Here is a 20,791-nt window from a genome sequence, read left to right as displayed (position 1 = left end):
AGCAGCCGTTTCTTTATGGACCCTATGGCATAACTACCTCAGATGAAAGTGGTAAACACATTAGAGGGGATAAAATGTCTTAGGGTTTGAGCTATGGCCATTGTACACAGATGACGGGATTATCATGTTTTAAGGAGAACTAAGTGGCCTGACAGGTTTTAGGTGTGAATATGACTCTTTCTTCTCTATTGGAGGTAGGAAAGTAACTCAATCGCATGCAACGGCGAGGCGGGTATTATAAGATCTTCGTGACTAATTCCACAGCTATGAAATGCCCAGAAATGACTCGCAGTTGACCAAGCAACCATCTCAGCCATCTCCATTCATCATGCCATTAATCTAACTACGGCGGCAGCTCACGTTTTTGGTTTTTTCTTCTTTTCATCCCTGTCAGCATCAGCACCCACATCCACCTACGCTTTGGATATCGCAACGGTATTTTTGGATGCAAGATTTACAGAGCCGGTCACGCAGATGGACTCTTGTTACTAAACGGTTGCCGCTAAACAGAATGGAGTTTCCCGTGTCGAACATCTCTAAATATATATCAAAAAGCACTTTATTTCCTTAAAACTCCAAATGGGGGTTTCGAAGAATGGTTTAGTGAAGTCCTGAACATTTAAAAAAAGCCCTTTTCCACTATAGAGAACCCTTTGTGGAATGGAAAAGTTAAAGGTTCTATACGCGGACCCATCGATGCCAGCAAACAACCTTTATTTTTAAGATAAAATCTGTCTTCTCCCAATATTTTGTCCTTGAGGTCCCATGCGAGTTCCCACAAATTACCCATCTCCATTTTCCCATCCCCAAGAGAACGGTGGAACGCATTGCTATTTTAACATCACAGCCTACTTTATAAAATAAAAGTACATTTTAATAACCAACCAATGCACGTAAAACCAAACGAGAAGTCTTAAAAACAAACATTGTAAATACTGCATTCAAAATAAAAGTACAGGCCCTTTTGAGTATATGAACGTTGTTCTAGATAATATTTCAGTCTTTTATGTTGGATCGCGGTTTAGTCACAGTCTGCATAAATGCATTAGAGGTTATTCCGCGTATGATTTCTGCATGAAACCGGATTATTTATGGTTTCTGTGGTTCAAATTATGGTTTTGCGCCCATTCCGCGTAAAACCAAAGGGCACGTCGCACGACCTACTTGGATGAAGTCTGTTTTCTGTTTATCACAGTCGTGATGCAAGACGTTTTATATTTCTCGTTTTCTTTCATCGTGCATTTAGGAGACCGTCCCTTTTTTCTGTTAAGTGGCTACTCGGTTAATTAGTTAAACTACCTAAGCACAAGGTGTTCAGGCAACACCTAACAATTACGGTTCGTCTGAAGGTTTGATATGCACGGTGTCTGTTTTTGATTATATTTAATTGACGGTTTTGGTTACAAACACAAAAAAAAAAAAAAAAAAAAACAGACAGTAAACAAACTGCCTGAAACATTAAAAGCACAACATAAGAGTAATGAATCATCTTTACGGAACGCTACGTGCGATTAATTAGTCCACGCTTAAAAATACAGGCATTTATAATTATTATAATCTCTGATTTTAATCGGTGTAAGACTTTGCACTAAAATATCTTCAAAACATCACCTATCATTTTTACACTATGCAACGGTTAACAGATCATTAACGTACACTAAAATAATTATAAAATAAAATAAAACCAATTATTAGTTTTCAAGTCTTTGCGTTGCTATAAATGATTGCCCAATTTTTATCGTTTTACTCGTATTGTTCCTTCTCATTTTTGGCCTTTGTAATAAATCCTCGCGAGGGATAATATAATTTTTTCGCACCTAATTTCTGCGTAATGCTTTGGCACCGGCTGAACGATTTCTAGCCAACTTCATTGAATAAGCGCCGACAACACATGTTTTCAGTAGGACCTGCAGGAAATAAATTCTTCCGGAAAACATCTGACGCTGGTAAACTCAAGACCACCGGAAGACGCACCTGATATACCTCGCGTTCTAATTAAAGTTGCCGTCTAAGCGTAAAATAAACCAAACACGCAACGGTATCGATATGGACGCGTACCGTCGCTTCCTTTGGCACGTGAGCGTTCGTATAAAAGTCGAGCAAAAAAAAAAAAAATAAGCTGCCCAGAATTCGGATGCTCGCTAGCATTTAAAATGCCTTAGCCTTTATCTCTAGGCTGTCTGATACACATTCATGCGGATATTCCACATACATAATTAGAAAGCCATTACTCGCGGTCTTAAAAAACGATAACGCGTGTTGGTTTGAAAAAGAAACCAAAACCGCGGGGAAGGCGGAATCTGGGCGGGAAACGCCGCTTTGAAATACCGCCGCTCTGTAATTTGCATATACCTGTAGGAACCTCTTGGGGTTTTTCTTCGCCTTTGTTTTCCCTGTCGATTCTTGTTGTGACCGACTATCCCTAAAGCTCAAGGCTTTATTTCAGTAGCCACCCCCTCCTTCGCTGTAGTCTATCTTGTTATCTGCCAACAGAATACTAATAAAATCCAGCGACTCCAACATGTCTGCTCGCCTGTCGCCTCCTACAGCCTCTTTGCACGCATGCAAACACATCACGGAATAACATCTGTCCGACTTAACCCTTTCCAGAGAGACCAAACAGCTCGATTTGTAAATCTGTTCAAGCGGAATCCTGCCATTTGTAAAAAAAAAAAAAAATTATAATAATAATAAAAAACTACAAAACGTGGGCCGTTACGGCAAGCGAACAGAGCAAACGGCGAAACATTTTCAATTCGCATTTATTCATGTTTGACAGAACAACAATAAAGCTACTTACAGGAATATAAAACGGTCCGAGCACCAGCGTGCAGTCTCTGTCTTTCCAAGTAACACGAATTTAGTGGTTCTGCTTTTATTTAAACACATATGTACAGCTTTCGACATTTTGTACAAGTCTACATATAACTTATGTCCTGAGTCTCTGACGCGCGCCAAAACCAGCCCACATTGTGGGTGGCGAGGCTGATAACGACACAGTTTGGGGTTCAATCGTACTTTAAAGCATTTTTAATATTCACCTGTCAATGAACAAAACGTGACAACAAAGGAAGTCGTTAAAACGCAATAATTTAAAACCACTCTAAACTTCCTTGACATTGTTTAACCTACACCCGTGTGCATATGAAATAGGTCTGAGTAGCCGGGACACATTGAAACATTGATATTATTAATATTACACTACTGATATTTCAACACAAAGCATTCATATCGACATATATGGTATAAACAGTCCACAAAATGCCAACACAGGTGCGCTGTTCCACTCCAGATACTCACGGAGCATCTCTCAGCTTATTAATGTAGAGTTTTTTTCCAAAAAGTCTTTTCCCTCTTATATTAAACTCTTCTGTCAGTGTCTGTTAATACACGGCCCCCACGCTCTGCGGTGGTCCTGGGTGGTGCACTGGATGCTGTAAATGTGATCCCTGCTGGTACCAGTGATTGCTGTAATCTTCCATGTAGGGGGGTGTGGAACTGAGGGGTGGCTGGGGGATCTGCCCCCGGTTGACCTGGCTGGAGTGCGCGTTATTGTCCCAGACAGCCGGGGATGGGGGCGAGTTGCAGGCCATGGAGTCGCTGGCGTTCGGGCTGTGCTCCAGCGGAACCTCGCCGTTCTTGTAAAGTTTCTTGAACTTGGATCTCCGGTTCTGGAACCAGATTTTAACCTGTTCGGGAAAAAGAAAAAAAAACGGTTTCTTTAGGACGCTGCAAACGACATGCGATCAAATTAAGCACTTGGATTTAATTGCTGGATTGCATTTTGAAAAATAAAACTGAAGCGGTGTTAAAGGGAGAAATATCTATGCTTTGTAGTGGTTACAAAAAGACTTTCGCAAATAAACTAAATATTGAGAGATCTTGGAACATACAGATTATTATTATTATTCATATGTGCAAATAATAACATGGCCTAATAGAACATTTACAGTGAACAGACGTCCACGATGTAATCGTTTTAACAATATTTTTTTATTTACCATTTATTATGTATGTAACGCAATTATATTTGTACGGAACGCTAATAAATGACAAACACTTGTCACAGTGTTTAAAAGTTCTTATATGCGACTTTTGCCTTGACAGACCACGCTGCGGAACTGCTTTTAAGCTATTTCTATATAATGAACAGAATTTAAAAATCCTTAACAAACAAAAGTTATGTTTTGATTTAAACCATTTATGGAGAAAACGGAGATGAAATTAGGCCTATTCTTAAACGAATAAGCTGTTATTAGAACGTAATGGTAACTTCTTTTCTTTCTTTTTTTCTTTTTTTACGATGCGCGTATTGTTTATATAAATATGTCGATTTGTAATATAACACTTTCCACGGCCGTATCTTTTAACCGATTGTATTTTCGTCGTAAGCGCTACAAATAAATAGCAGTTATTAATTTATTAATGACTGCGGTAAAACTGTGAGCAATAACATTTCAACACATCTGACGTGAACAAATTTTTTTATGACCCGATAAGCTCGCTACACTCATCCTTATCTCAGTGTGCTCGGCGTCAGCGATAGAGGTTTGAGAAATAACTCTAACTGTAAACTCAACGTCGAGCGGCAGTCCAGCAATTAATGATGTTGACAGAATCGCAAAACGCGTTCGAGCTCGAGTGTTACCTGTGTCTGCGTGAGCCCCAGCTGTGCCGCGAGCTCGGCTCTCTCCGGGAGCGCGAGGTACTGCGCCTTCTGGAAGCGGCGCTGGAGCGCGGCGAGCTGGTAACTCGAGTAAATGGTGCGCGGTTTGCGGATTTTCTTGGGTTTTCCGTTTACCATCCGAACCTCGGTCTCTGGTTCCTCTTTGACTGCAAATGATAACATTATTAGATGGATAAGTTCGGTATAGGATCCAAAAGCAAAACGAAAACCTGGTTTCATTTTGAAGCAAATGTAAAAAAAAAAAAAAATTAAATGATACAAGCGACATTCTACGGGTATAAAAATGTATTCCAGCGGTAATATAAAGTATCAAAGAAACGCCAACTTGAGAAATAAAAAAGCTGTAGTTAAAGCATCTTTATGTTTGTTATAAAGTCTGTATGGTGAAATCCGCAGGCCTACTTCGACGATATAACAGTGACATCTAGCCTAGACTAAGCAGCGAGTAATAATGATTAATCGCGTTACAGATGCAATAAAAATGTCATAATTGTTTTACAGCGACCGCAAGTCTCTCGCGATAAAGTAGAGGCAACTTTCCACCCCGCTTAATATATTTAGCCTGGGCTACGGCGATCCTTTAAATAAACGCGTTTGTGGGAAAATAATCAAAACAATTTAAGAGCGCTAAATCGTTTCGGTTTTTATTATTATTATTAATATATCATATAAAAGCGAATTTAGGATTCTCAGGAATCGAGCGGCCCAGAACAATTATAGACAACCGCCTCTTTCATTTTCTACTTTAAAAAGATATATTTATTTAAACAAAATACGTATAATATGTATATTTCGAGACCTCACCTGCGCTTTGCGGCGGCGTCTGCAGGTCTCTGTTGTAATGTCCGTATTGTCTGTAAGTATTGTAAGGATACTCGGTCTTGGCGGGGTAAGGTCCGGCGGATGCCCCCATCCCAGACAGATTAAACTGATGATATGAATTCATCTGCTGAGGGTATGGAGGACTCTGGTAGTATTCGTGATGGCTGCTGTAATAACCCATGTCTGTAGCCGACGACTCTGGAAGAGTCGGAGAGTCCTTAGAAGTCGGGTGGCAACTCATAGAGCCTGAAAGATCGGTCGAAATACCGGGTATCTTCCTGTCGTACGTCGGTCCACTCATCCTTTAGAGGTGAACAAAAACAACAACGATCGTCCACTTTATTTCCAAGGCGGACTCGAACAAAACATGCGGACGCTGTCTGTAGAAAATCCTCGACGGGCTGCTTTCTCTGACTCCCTCGGTTGAAGCTCTGAAGGTAATGGCAGAGATCTGGTATGAGAAACTCTGAATTATAGGGCGCATGGGTGGACGCTCGGCTCCTATTGGCTGGTCGCTTCTGCGTTTTTTTCGACAGCCCCGAGGGCGACGCGAAGACGGTTCTCCGCCTCGATCGCGCCTTAACGTCTCCAAACTTCAGCATTCGGGGATTTCGGCTGTTATAGCGATAATGAAGACGCGAAACGCCGCGGACGCTTTAACAGAGCTGAAAAGCATCCGTGCGAGTTAGTATTGCGACGGAATTGCATTAAAAAATATATATATATATCAATATCGCGGAGCTATAAATATATTTTATGGGTTGCATTCTAATAAATAGAAATTGTATGTTAAATTACATCGCCTTAATATAAACGAATCAACGCTAGGTTGCATTTCACACAGTCGTAGCTATGAATGAAATATGAGTGTATGACACATTAAGGTTAAAATTATAAACATTGCATGATAGCACGATTGCATGACACAGACTGCTTTGCAGACCCAAGAAACCAACGCACTTGGCAATGCAGCGAGGTTTAAACCACTAACTTGAGAAGGAACCAAAGCCGCTTCAAAGAAGCGTTTAATAATTTTGCAACGGGCCTAAACAATCGTGCGCGTGGAAGGCCAGGCGCGGGTAAATTATAATCGATTCGCGCGGTTCGAAGACGACTGGAGACATTCCGATCCCATCAGCTCGCTCTTTTCTGATTCAGAGCGCGTTCGGTGAAAGAGACCGGAGGAGTTTATCTGCCCCGCCGATCACCCCCGCGGCTCTCGCTTGTGTGCCCTCTTTATTAGGGCAAGGCGTGGTAGCACAAGCAGCCCGCGTCTTAACCTCCAGCGCTCAAATAAGCTTTATCAGCCGCTGGACTGTGAGGACGAGCAGACCTGTTCGCTTCTGCTCGTCACGTCTTGTAGGTAGAATATGCAAATGCCGCGCACCTCGGAGGCGCAGGCTGACGGTAAACGCGCTCCTCTCCGCGCGCGCGCTTCAGCCGCGAGACATCGGTTCGTCGCATACCTGGTGTGCAAGGTCGTGGCATGTAGTCAAATTCCATAAAGTCTTTCGAGAGACGTGCAAACCGTTCTTGAGATCTGGGACGTTCTGTCCGACGTCAGCGTCAGTTTTATTCAAATTAAATGAAATTAAATGCATTTTTTTATTTAGTCAGTAAAGCATATAATCGGTTTTATTTTATTTATGTTTTAAATACTTTTTTTTTTATTTGAAATGGGTAGCCTTTGCATACAGTCTCATTTAACGGTGAAATATAAATGTATTAGATACATAATATGACATTAATATTGTTTTGTAGCAGCAGTGTTGTAATTTTTGGTGTGATGCTGCCTCCTTGTGGTTCATTACTGTTCCAGATGGTAATTAATTCTATATTTCACATTAAATAACGTCTGTATTATTTTAAGAAAGATCCAATTTAAGGCCTTTACTTTATTGGGCTGGTGAGTCCTAATTTTAAAATCAACAATTCATATTTGAATTTCTTATGTTTAATATACATTTATTATTTTATTAGCCTATTTTTTATTTATTGTTCTTTGTTAAGACTTATCTTTATTAATAGTTAATGATACATTGAAATCTAGTTTAAAATCTAATCGATTTATTTTATCAATTCTACCTCAATACACAGTAAAAAAAAAAAATCAGGGTTATCACAGAAAAACAAAAATAATAATATTTGGATAGTATTAATAATAAATATATATATATATATATATATATATATATATATATATATATATATATATATATATATAATGCTTTTAGTTTTACTGTATATATTATAAATGTTAAGGAAATGATAAAAATACATGGTAAATTTATGCATACAACAATTAATAAAAATGACAAAAATGCACAACAAAATTACTAAAACTAAAATTAAAATGAATATGGATAATACAAAAATAAAAATGATGCAATGATAATACAGTAAAAAGTTCCTTTTACACGAAAATACTATTTATTTATTTTTTGCATGGCAAAATGTCTTGTTTAATGTAATGTACATCTATCATTACTCAGTAAACAGTTTTTTGAATTACAGTTGTTCAAATCAAATTGTTTTCATTTAAACTGGGTCTCAAGGGCGTTTTTGACCCCTGATGTGTAGATCCTGGTGATGCCGGTGTCCTGCAGAGTTTTGCTCCAACCCTAAAACGCCTCTGAAGCAGCTTATCAAGGTCTTAGGTATGTTTGAAACTTCCAGGCAGGGTGTGATGAGGACAGTTAGAGATAAGCTCTGCAGGACAGCAGGACAAGCCTGGTTTAATGACGCCTGATGTAGATGTAGAAAATGTGATGAAACGCTCTAAATCAGCAGGTGGCGCCAGGAACACAGTTTCTCTGTAATCTCACCTGGAATGAGTTTCCCAAAAACTTCTAACTGATTTGAACTCCACTGGTTTCAGCGGGTCTGCGACGTACTTAAGGTTGCGATGTCTATTGTAAGCATTGTTCAGTTTAAATTCAGTATCAATACATTTGTGCTTTACTTAATAAAGAAAATTTTATATAGAGCAAAAAAATAAATAAAATAAAATAAATATATTTCATTTTATTTTATACAAATATTAATATAAAAATATATATATATATATATATATATATATATATATATATATATATATATATATATATATATATATATATATATATATTTTTTTTTTTTTTTTTTTTTTTTTTTTTTTAGCTCAGTACATTAATACAAAATGGTTGTTTCTGTTGTTTGACATTTGTTCCACTACATGTAAGACCATGTATTTCAAAGGTTCATTGTGGCTGTTCAGAGGAAACTGTAGTGAATACCACACGCACGCAAACACACGCACGCACGCACGCACGCGCACGCAAACACACACACACGCGCGCCTGGAAGACTAGATTAAAGATGCATTGTTCGCACTTTCTCCTTCTCAGGAAGTCCGCGCTGGACGTTTCTCTGATAGATCCCGAGTTATGACAGTCAGCGTGTTAAAAACGACACAGACTCCTTTGAAAGTCCTTGCAGACCTTCTTTGTTTGATGCTGGAAGTGTTCAAACCTCTCATTTGTGGTCCGGCCGAAAGGATTTGAAGTTCTGCAATTACAGGATGAGTGTACAGTTCCACTGGTCAGCCAGCTTTAGCGCAGTCTTTTGTTGTGACGATTACAAACGCTTCAGTCTTTCCTCAAAGCGCGTAATTTCCATTAAGTCCGCCGGAAAATGCGCGCAGCTGCGGCTTAACGCGCCGCCTTTGGCGGTTAATAGGTGTAAAATCGCCGATGAATTAAGCAGTGATATTCAGATGAAAAAACTGTAACGCTGTCTGGGTGTTTTAGAAATACAAAACTTCCTCCAAAGCACATAATGCATGCATGAAATGTATTAGATTGCAATAACAATACGTCTCACTTAGGCTAATGTTTTCTGCATTTCTATATGTTTATGCATGGCTTTTCGAAATTTCCCTGTATAATACGTTAAAAGGTGTGTGAAAAGTAGAGGCGCGCGTACTCGTTCTTCCTTACGTCAAGCGCGCGCGCGCACACGCACGAAGGGAGGATGAGAGGAAGTTTGGAATTTCATTAAGTTCACAAAGGTGGGCAACAATAGCCCTCCCACTTGTGTTTCTCTCTCCTCTTTGCACTCTGGGATAATGAAGTGTTCTCTACACAGACTGCATGTCTTACGATGAAGGAATCTTTCAGTCTTAAAAGCTATCTCTGAGAAATGTACACAACGTACAATATCTTTTACTCGAATCAGTCCAGTAGGAAACGACCTATATGGGTCAAAGGCTTTAAGATGTAGTCCGCATCAAATGAAATTCATAAACGTTCAGTTAAAGTAAAAATTCAAACAACATGCTTATTCTTACTTGTACATATTAAGAGAATAAGAAGCATAGTAAATGTCATTGTGTTTTAAATGAGTAGAATCTTACAAATAAAACATAGAATAGTGGCAAAAAAATCTGGATGACCACTAAACTAATTATAACTCAATTAGTATTTAGTGTGGAAGTAATTGGTCTTTTAATGTGTCATAAATGTTTGATATTTATTTTTTACTCAGAAAAGCAAAACAAAATTGCAATTAATTAAATGTTAACTTTTTTTATTTTAATTATAAATATAATTTAATTAATTTTTCTTCATATATATATATATATATATATATATATATATATATATGTGTGTGTGTGTATATATATATAATATATATGTATATATATAATATATATATATATATATGTATATATATATATATATATATATATATATATATATATATATATATATATATATATATATATATATATATGTATAATGTACAAAAGATATACTATGGCCTATTTATTTTAAATATATATTCAAAATAGATTGGACGGTTTTTCACAAAAAATTATTACATGTTCCATTTGTTAAATTACTGTTAGTAGATATTTAATAACTCAAACTATATACAGTACACACACACACACACACACACAAGATTCTTATATAAGAATATATAAGATATATATATAAGAATCTCTATTGAAGGGACAAACTGTTCTTCAGAAGAGTGCGGGAGCCCAATTTTTTTGTGTTTGACATGCTTCCAAATATAAATAATATCAGTATGTTTTCTGTTTCCTTTCACTGACATCTTTGTTTCATGCTGTAAGGTAGAGTAGTCCCAGCATGTTTTAGGGCTGCTTTGGGAGTCGGCGTCGGGGTTATGAGCTCAGTGCATGGGGTGTTAAAGGAAAAGCCCCCAGTAATTCACCCCCAGAGGACCACAGCTGTCAAAGGAGTCAGTTAGCAAATGACTGCCAGCTGCGGCTCTGGATGCTGTGAATGAAGACTTTGCTTGATGACGCAAAAATTGCTTCCAACTTTCTATCCTAACCCTCATTTTTTACCCACAAGCACGTTTATGTGTAGAAAAACATGTAGCGTTTACCATCCGTTTACAGTGAGCTAATGATTTCTGGGGATATTTCCGCATCTCGTGCGCTAACCTTTACCCCTTCAGAAATACAGCTGACCTCTGACCTTTAGTCTCACATCCTCTCCACCGGTTCACAGCAGGTGCAACTCTACTTCTGCAACAATAAATCACTCCGCTAGAGTATACATTCACTTTAAGATCATACACTTTTTCATAAAATATCGTTTTTAACTTCTAATTTCTGGTTCTAAGACATCATTTAGAAACACCGTAGAAAGAATGTGCTTCCGTGGTTGCGCTTGTTTGTTTAATGTAATAGCTAAGAAAAATATTTTAATAGAAAATGTACTTTGATTTGGAGAAATTTGGCATTCCATCTGCAGTGAATGGGTGCCGTCAGAATGAAAGACCAAACAGCTGATAAAAACCACATCGCTCCTGATTCCTGACCATCTTGTGAAGGGAAAAACTGCATGATTGGAGTGAAAAAAAAAATGCATCAAGACATTTGTAAATTCAAACTGTCCTCTGTGATATTGCTTTCTCCAAATGGTCTCATCTGACTCAGGAGAGAAATATGCACAGATCAGCACTGTTTTTAAAAAACGTTTGTAACTTTTGTGACGGAGTTACAGACAATACTATACAGTGAAAGCAGCTATATATCATATCAAATAATAAAAAGAGAATTCTTAAAGCTCATATTAAGATCTCAAGAGTATTTCATATAAAAAATATAAAATCTGAGCAGAGTTTGGGTGACTAATGTGAGATAGAAAATATATCAGATATAAAATATGTGATATTCCTTTTCCTTTCTTGTTCTTTTTTTTGGCTTTAATAACTACAGAAGCTACGAATGCCACTGCCCACACGCTCTCAAAATTTTATTTAAAGATATCTGATATGCATCCAATCTGAAAGCCTATTTATTAATAAAATATCGCATTTCCTCTCCTCAGCAAGAATAGGATCTGTTGTGTTTTCTCTGAAGCTGTTGCATTCTCTGGTTTTCTAGCTGGTGTCTGAAGGAATGAGCAGCTGGTTTCTCTGGGCGACAGGAGAGGGCTTCGCAGGAATGTGTTCATTTCGACTTATTTTAAACTGCTGGACAAAACAGCTGTGGTGGGAGTGAAGGGGGTCCCTCTTCTCTTAATGAACTCCATCGTTGCACTCAGTCTCTTGTCATTCTTCGGCGCCTCTCGAGCCTCTCAGCGGCTACCACGGTGGCATTTCGCGCAGCAGGCGCTAGATTGAAAATGCGTTTTTAAAAAATGAATTAATTGCCAAAACAAATGTGAACATGACTCGAACGATGTGAGAGATACGTTCTGATAGCTCAACAGAAGTTCCAATGGCAATCAGTAAATAAAATAAAATAAAATAAAATAAAATAAAATAAAATAAAATAAAATGTAATTTAATTTAATTTAATTTAATTTAATTTAATTTAATTTAATTTAATTTATAAAAAGTGCCAGAAATATTAATGCATTTTTGAATGTTAATAATAATATTAATAATAATAGTAGTAGTAAATTAATTAACTTATTGATTAATTAACAAATGAATGTGAATATTTGGTAAAGATTAATATTAATGTTAATAATAACAACAACAACAATAATAATAAGTATTATTATAGCCAATATGTTAGTAATGGGCATGCTAGTTAATAGTGAAAGAAAAATCACTAAACTAGCGATTTTTCCTTTTTTTTTGAGCACATTTAGATATTTATAGACATATAATTTGCGCTGAAGGGGAAGTATTACATATAGTCTAAAGAACTGTGTGTTTCCTACTAAAGATAAAAAAGTGTGTTCTGTCGTCCCAGACCACTCGGTTAAGTTTGCTTTAGTGCCTGGCTTTGGCCCGTCCTCCAGTGTTAATGAACGGAAATAATGATCTGAATGAGGGATTCAATTGAGTGTGAAACATGCAGGATTGTGGAGCACTGTTCTTTCCGTTCAGAGGAAACAAAGGCCCGTTCTAATACTCGGCTCTTTCCTCCCTCCTTTGTTAAACGCACCTCAAAATCCTCGGGATTTGTCAAACCTTAAATCTGCTTTTGAATGTGCAATCGCTCCGTTTCGAAACGTGCCACAGATGTTCTTTAAACTCCCGCCTATAGCGTTTTCTTTAGCACAAACAAGCAGAAGTGTAAACTTTCTACTCCATCCACGACGCGCTGCAGTGAACATTTAAGAAACGCATATAGCGTACATCATATAACCCAGTAGTGCATGCATGGATCACCTGTAGCACATCTACACAGGTGGAGCTGGGGAAGGTGGAGGGCTTCTGAAGCGAGCGCTAGTCATTTGAATGTTGAAGAGCAACAGCTGCGTAATAATGACCTCCTGTCCTCCTGACTCCATCTAGAGAGTTTCACGACAGAACTTTACATTTGAGATGTACAGTAGCTTTCCCATGTAAAGGATAAATAACATACTGCTGTAGATCGGCATCTTTGGTTCATTTGAGGATCAGTCAGGGAAGAATAAATAGTTTTTACCACATAATTACATTTTTTTTCTCCAAACTGTAAGATGTAAACACTATAAAAGCCTATAAATTCAGAAATATTATATTTTTATTATATTTATTATATTATTTATATTTTGAGTTGTTGCTTCTCACGATTCAGATTTTTAATCTAATAAAACGTCTGTTTATTTAAATGTTTGTGCCACTTAAAAGGTCATTCAAACTTTTTTCTTCACAAACAACTACAATTTTGACAGCGTTCCTCAATGGCTTTTGCCATTAAACAGTCCCAAGCACATAAAATGTAAACCTACATTTAATAAATGAAAACAATATGCACACAGAATATCAACCGTGCTAAACTAGAAACTCGAAAAAAGCGTTCTTATGAATCTGAGACTGCGAGGATACCAACAATAAATCTCTTTGGGGTTTTTTTTTTTATATGAAGGTCAGACAAAGTCAGCTCAGTTGGCTTTGTTATCAACATAACATGAGATAAAGTAGATCAAGGTTATATTATTTTGCCCCGGTGCAAAAAAGTGGTAACCTGATTGCCGTTTCTGATAAGTAGACCCATAAGATGTTTTTTTTTTTTGCTTGTTTGAAAGAATATATTTATGCTGATTCAGTGTATTATAAACTTGAGTTAAGTCTTGAATTTAGATTGAATCATATAAATTCAATAATGATATATATATTATAAATAATGATACATTTGAAAAGTTTTGCACATGGCTAAAATAAATAGAATAAGTCGATCCTAAACGGTAATGGCTATAACTCATTGTGAATGTGCTGAAAAAAATCATTTCGCTTCTTTGAGGCTTTAGCAGATTAGATCAAAGTACGCATGAGATCATGTCTTTCGCAGCGCCTGCATTCCTCTCTGAGGGAAGACCCTGATTGCGCGGAGAGATGGGGGTTGAGTGGTGAATGTAAAGAAAGTGATTTTCTCACACGGTTCTTACAGCATGTATCACGTAACGAGCCCCTATTGTCCAGTATCTGATATGTTAAACACATGTAGCGCACACCCAGTGCTGAGAGCCGGTGGGAAACGAAAATGATCAAAGTGCATCCTGAGATGTGACTACGGTTAACGTGATTTATGATATTTATGAGTCTATATGGGCACATGTATTCATGCAATGGGGCTGTATTTGCATGGCATTAATTCAAACTAAATTACAATTTATTTCAGGGTAAACACACACACACACACATACAGTGCAGACACACAAAAGCACAGAAACCTTTTGGTTATATAGCTCACAATTGTAAAGTTAGATGGTTTTTCTCAATGTGGATATAGCGATGTAATATGTTCTTGAAGCAGATAAACTTACAATTTCACTATTAGTAAATATGCATAGACTTCACATAGAATTCACATAGAATTCACATAGAATGATAATTAAGGTACACATATACACCCACAAATAAATACACACACACACACACACACTGCCAGTGAAGTTTGGCATAAGTCATTTTTCATTTTTTGAATCATTTTTTTTTTTTTTATCTCTTATGCTTACAAAGGCAGCATTTATTTTGGACAATGTTTCCAACACTGATTCAGAACAAATCAGCACATTGCTATACATTAAAATATTCTATTTGGTCAAAGAGGAACTTTTGATTGCCTTAAAAACCTTCTGATGAAGACAGTTTTCCAAACGGAGTATTATCTTCCCCACGCAGATCCCTGAAAGCCTCTAAGCTTTAAAAACACTGCTGACATTTTTGCGGTCTGTATTTTGCCATTGCTCCACTGCCTTTTTTGTTCCCAAATAAATGCATGAATTAAACCGGAAGATATGGATTAGACGTGTCAGAACAAGAGCTGTGCCGTCAACAAAACCTTGTGCGCTCATAATAAATGATGCTCGTGCACGTGGATTAATTGAGAGGTATCAGATTCTCAGTTCCTGTAAAGCTGCTGTAAAGGACTGTTTGACTGGCAGACCCGTATAAGACCGAATGAATATTCAGGAAGCCATCATTTTTTTGGAACTGAAAATGTAAAAATAAACAAGTAAATAAATAACCATTGAACTGAAATGATAAAAATGTAAAACCTCCGCTAAGTCTTTCATTTTGAAAATGCAAGTTAAAACCAAAATAATAACAATACTAATAATCAAAGAACAAGCGTCATCTGTAAACTATTTAACGTATTAAATACTTATTTAATGTGTCAATGTACAATTTATGAGGTAATATTTTTGAGCTTAAATTGAGGACATCAAAAGTAAAAATTGATCTTTTAATTGAGAGCAACCGCAACGTTTAATTTTTTTTTTTTTTAAGTTGTTGTTTATAATATTTCTACACTGCCTACATGCATTTTCTCATAAGAAAATAAGAGTAGCGTTCAGTAAAAAGTCTTTGTCTTTAATTCATTGTACTTACTAGATTCGAAACCACTTTTAGACTTTAAAAGCGGCCAACAATCTTAAAGCAACGAATTTAGGCCGCTCAAAAAAATATTATTAACAGATGATACTGTGTATCATGAACTTTAACATATTGTGTATTCTTATATGTTATCCGTAAGCTGCCATGCTGTTTCTGTGAAGCAGTAAAGGTCGCACTAGAGCTGGAAAACTTGGCAGAGCTTTAAAAGAGCTCAGTGTCGTCCTCCCTTGACACACATTTGGAGAGCATTGCGCACATAGCAACCAGGGTCTCCATGACAACGGCAGGCCTCGTCATCTAGGTGCGGACAGGAGTGAAGCCTCTGACCGGGATCCCCAAAGCGTTATGCACAGTAATAGATTATAGTCTCTCCGGCGCTTCATCGCCGATTCGCCTTTGAAAGATCTGGACTAAAGTCAAGTAGATGTCGGCGTTATTTGCTCTTCCAGACTTTGTTTGCTTCGTTATTGTTTGAGAAAGCCGCAATCTGCCTTTCTTTTACTAGACATCATACAAATATTTGCCGTGGCGAAGAATAAGTCTCGAGTGCTTTTGTCGGTATTCATACTGTTTTGTTTGTGCAGCCTGACAAAGTCTGAAACGGATTTACCACCGATAACCCTTAAAGACCCGAAGAAACAGACAGAGGCCACGGGGTTCGGGAACCGGCGGGACTGTGCCGCTGAGGAACAAGTGACCCCAGATCAGATTTCTCCCTCGCACGTTCATTTATCTTAAGTGCGTGAGCTGATCTGTTCGACGAAAGCCCTGAGGCGGAGCATGCATTGTCTTTCGTCCTGTGAATTCCTCACGTCGTGTCTCTCTCTCGTTTGTAGCATTTAAAGGATTCATTTGCCACAAAGCCCTCATGTTGTTCCAACTTAAATCATTTAGTTTTGTCTTTACGAAAGAGCTAGCTGACTAAAGATACTTCCATTTAATTTTGCTTCTTGTTTTCATGCTTTTTAATTTACAAAAACTGGGCAGTATATGAGTATGTGGTTTGCAAAGGGGTGGAAATTTTTACAAATATTGCCCTTTTGCAACTCTATGTTTTAGTTTTTATATACGATTCCACAGTTCAGTGAAGGGGAAAAATCTTGAATTTATATTTATTTATTTATTTACATAATAATATTTAGGTTAGTGTTCAATAACTAATACTAATTAAATACTAATAAAAATATAATTAATACTATAAAAATTACTTAAATTATATATATATATATATATATATATATATATACTATATATACTATAAATACTATATATACATAGTATATATAGTATATAATATATATTATATATAATTACTAATAAAATTATTATTAATAATCAACACGCTCACACAGCAATTTGGAAATGCTTTCGCAAATTCGTAAAAATATAACATATTTTTTTTGTATGATCTCATGTTCTACTGACAGTTTTAAATTGTTGTGGAATTAAAGTTAAATTGTTTTCAGTAAGAATCACATTTGACAAATTTATTCAAATGCCTTGTGAAATAGTAACATTATAGCAATCATTTAGTAATCATTTTAGCACTGTAGACCTTCCAATATTGGAACATAATGTTAGGTCCCTGTTCCCTTGTTTGAGAACCACGTGCACACATGTATGCATTCAGACAAACATCTGATAGCATGCACAAAAGCCGAAAGTTGATGTTATCTCATAACCCTCTCATACACGCACTGTTGTCTCTGATATTGTTGTTGTTTTGTCTCTTTAGTTTCTTTTATACTGTGAAAGTTCAGTGCTATTCTGAACTTTTATGCATCAGCGTATATATATATATATATATATATATATATATATATATATATATATATATATATATATATATATATATATATACACATACATATATTATATAAACAAAAACGTTTATTTTGGATGCATGTGATTAATCGCGATTAATCATTTCACAGCACTGGTTAAATTGTTTTATTAAATGCATAGATATTTTTTTTGAATAATTAAAAAAATTACTTTTGTGTACCCTTTGCACGTATATGTTGACAATATATTGTAATATATTGTAGGTGTAAAACGGATTTATTAATTTGTTTGAAAATAGCATTTACATAGAAGTCGTTTTTAATTCAAAAGCGGTTTAAAAGAGTAGTTAAATACGAAATTAGTTCGCTTTAGGGCATATCACACATTACATGCGAGTACGTACTGTGGTTCTTTCCACACTACAAAAATCCTTAATCTTAAAATCATTTTTAGCACCCCTTTTTGAACCTTGTTTCCCAGAAGTCAGAGCGGTGTTGGTTTACAACTGACACATCTTTTCTTACATTGTCACAGCGCCGTTAATACACCGAATAAAGAGAAACAGATCTACATAATTAACATATATCCCGGTTTTTATCTCTCCCGACAACTGATTCACGAGTCATTTGTGTCGCTGGGACTCATTTGCTGAGTACTATTCACAGTCACGCATCCAGCCCCTTCATGCATATGTAAAAATGTTCTCGTCATGTACAAGAGTAATATCCGTGTCCACAGAGAGGACGGATCCTGACTAGATTTACAGAGCTCACGGTATCGTCTGTCAGCTTGAATAGACGCAGATATCTACGTGTGGTTGCTTCAGGTGCGCTGAGGAGCCGGAGGGGGTGTACCGAGACACTTTTACAAGCCCCGATGCTTCCCTGACAAAGACACTGGAAATGCAAAGCCGAAGCGCGGAGGGGAAATCCCACACGGAGCAAAACATTCATTAAAACCAGATCTAAATGCGATTTTCGGAGCAAGATGTTCGTTCGTTAATGATAAGGCAGCTGCCCAGGCGTTGCTAGGGTGGTTTCTAGGGTGTTGCTAGGTTACAGCTGGATATTTAACTCTCAATTTCACAGCGATTCATAACTATTTTACGTTGGGTGGCTAAGTTGCGGACTCCAATTTGTTTGTTTTAGTAGTTCGGTGAACTATTTAAGCGTCCCTTAGACATCAACGTGACGTCAAGGACCTTTACGAGAATACTTTAAACGAAAAACGATAACTCCATTCAACAACTTGCCTCCTCCGTTTCACCATAGCGGCCGAAGAGCTGTCAGAATGCATAACCAATATCTTAATTTGTGTCCTGAAGATGAAGGAAGCTTTTATGGGTTTGCAACAGTGATTAATGACCAAATGTTCATTTCGTGGTGGAGTAATACGCCTTTTTGTCTCAATCCTAATTTGCTGCTTATTAATGGTCGGCGAGGTAGTTGTTAAGTTTAGGTTCGAGGATTACGGATCTAGAATACGATCATACGTGAACATGTGCTTCTTAAACAGCATGCCAGAAATATGCATGCTATAAGCAGCTTATTAATAGTGAGAATTGTTTAGTTAGTTTACCTATTATGCTTACTTTTGTTATTGATATCGTATGAATTCATAATAAATCGGCACCTTGTAAAATATGCTTTCCTGTGAGATACTTTTTTATTGTCTAACAGAAATCATAAGCCCAGTCGCTTTGACAAGACCTCTGCTTTACCACTTTTAGCTGTCAAGTAATATTTAGTCTATAGAAAAGGTTTTGTTTGTTAGATATGGAAATTTCTGCAGCCGAACAGTATCTAGTACGACTGAGTCCGCTTTTGCCATTTCTAAGGCTCTGAATGTGCTTTGCCATGTCCATTTTTGCCCAAAATATTGTAGTGTTTTCATTGCATTGCCCTAAATAGATCGTTCTAAAATAGTGTAATGATTTTTATGGGCATGCAGTCCAAGGCTTAAGGAAAACCCGGCCAAAAGCACACCTATAGGGAATAGGAATTTAGCAGCAAATACGAAAAGCGTCCAAGCCTCTTTTTTTTACAGATTGAGATCTGCTTGGAGACTCTGCTTCTGTATTTTCCCATGAGTTGGAGTCTTACAGAAGCCGGGGCAGTCTGTCATTTTCCTGTGATCTGCTATCTACAGAGCTATTATTTTAGTTGAGTGGGTGCATCACCCCCCACCTCTCCTGGAAAAAGGGAGGAGAAACTCCAAGGCATGACAGGGCAGATCGGAGCGGGAGGGTGCTGGCGTTAAGCTTCGGTGACTCAAGCCTCGACCCAAATGCACAAACTGGACAAGTGAATGGCGAAGCTAATATAAAATTAGCTCTGGTAGTGTTATTTGAAAGTTAAAAAGAGTTCGTGTGAGGTCGCTGATTCATTTTTGACCTGGGGTCAGTCGTTTGCTGGAGATCTGCCGCCCTTATCAGGACTTGTGTGATGGCAGTTCTGCTCCAATCAGCTCGTCCGAGGGAGTCAGCGAGTCTTGATTCTCACGAGGAGCTGAACAAACGCTTTTACTGACATTTAATGAGGATTTGCACAGAGTACTAGCAAAGCTTTTCAGACGGTTTTAAAAAGGTGTTTTTAGGGGGGAATGGATACTTTTTACCAAGTTTGTTGGTAAATAGCTAAATCGCAAAAGCATAAAAAACTAATTATACTATTTGTGCATCATTTGCATCAATCGGCCTGTTTTTTATTTGAAAATACGGTTTCGATTGAAAATAACAGCACGGTAGCTACTTTACTGACAGTTAAGCATATTTCCGCCCATTTCAATCAAATAATGGCTTCTTTATTATTGTAGGCCTAATTTAAAAAAAAAAAAAAATCTACACTAAATGCTTGTGCGTCATGATAGCATTTATTTTGTGAAACGTCTTAACAGAAGGACACTAACTTTAAAATAATCATTAAATTAATATAATATTTGTTTTCCTGTAGGTGTTGTGAAATGTGACCTGGACGCATGTTCCCAAGCACTCCATGTTATCAGAGTAACAAAACCTTGAAAAATAAAGTCTTATGTGAAGCACACAGCAACAAGTGAGTTTGTGTGTGTGTGTGTGTGAGAGAGAGAGAGAGAGAGAGAGAGAGAGAGAGAGAGAGAGAGAGCGCACTACTGCATTTAAGGTCTCTCTCTCTCTCTCTCTCTCTTTCTTATCAGACTTGTGGGACATATCTAGTCCTC

The 20,791-nt window shown here is 37.2% G+C and overlaps 1 protein-coding gene across 1 annotated transcript; it reads right to left on the bottom strand.

Moving 5' to 3' along the window:
* Positions 1 to 2,746: 2,746 nt before the first annotated feature.
* On the bottom strand, positions 2,747 to 5,948 carry dlx3b (distal-less homeobox 3b). Its single transcript, XM_043253217.1, has 3 exons — positions 5,492 to 5,948; positions 4,649 to 4,833; positions 2,747 to 3,689 (listed from the first exon to the last, which is right to left on the bottom strand). The coding sequence occupies exons 1-3, from the start codon at positions 5,808 to 5,810 to the stop codon at positions 3,384 to 3,386; spliced, it is 810 nt and encodes a 269-aa protein (XP_043109152.1). The 5' UTR covers positions 5,811 to 5,948; the 3' UTR covers positions 2,747 to 3,383.
* Between the last annotated feature and the right edge of the window lie 14,843 nt (positions 5,949 to 20,791).

This window comes from Puntigrus tetrazona, chromosome 12 (assembly GCF_018831695.1).
Source record: "Puntigrus tetrazona isolate hp1 chromosome 12, ASM1883169v1, whole genome shotgun sequence".
In the NCBI taxonomy this organism is placed as follows: Eukaryota; Metazoa; Chordata; class Actinopteri; order Cypriniformes; family Cyprinidae; genus Puntigrus; species Puntigrus tetrazona.
This window is presented reverse-complemented; position numbering and strand designations above follow the sequence as displayed.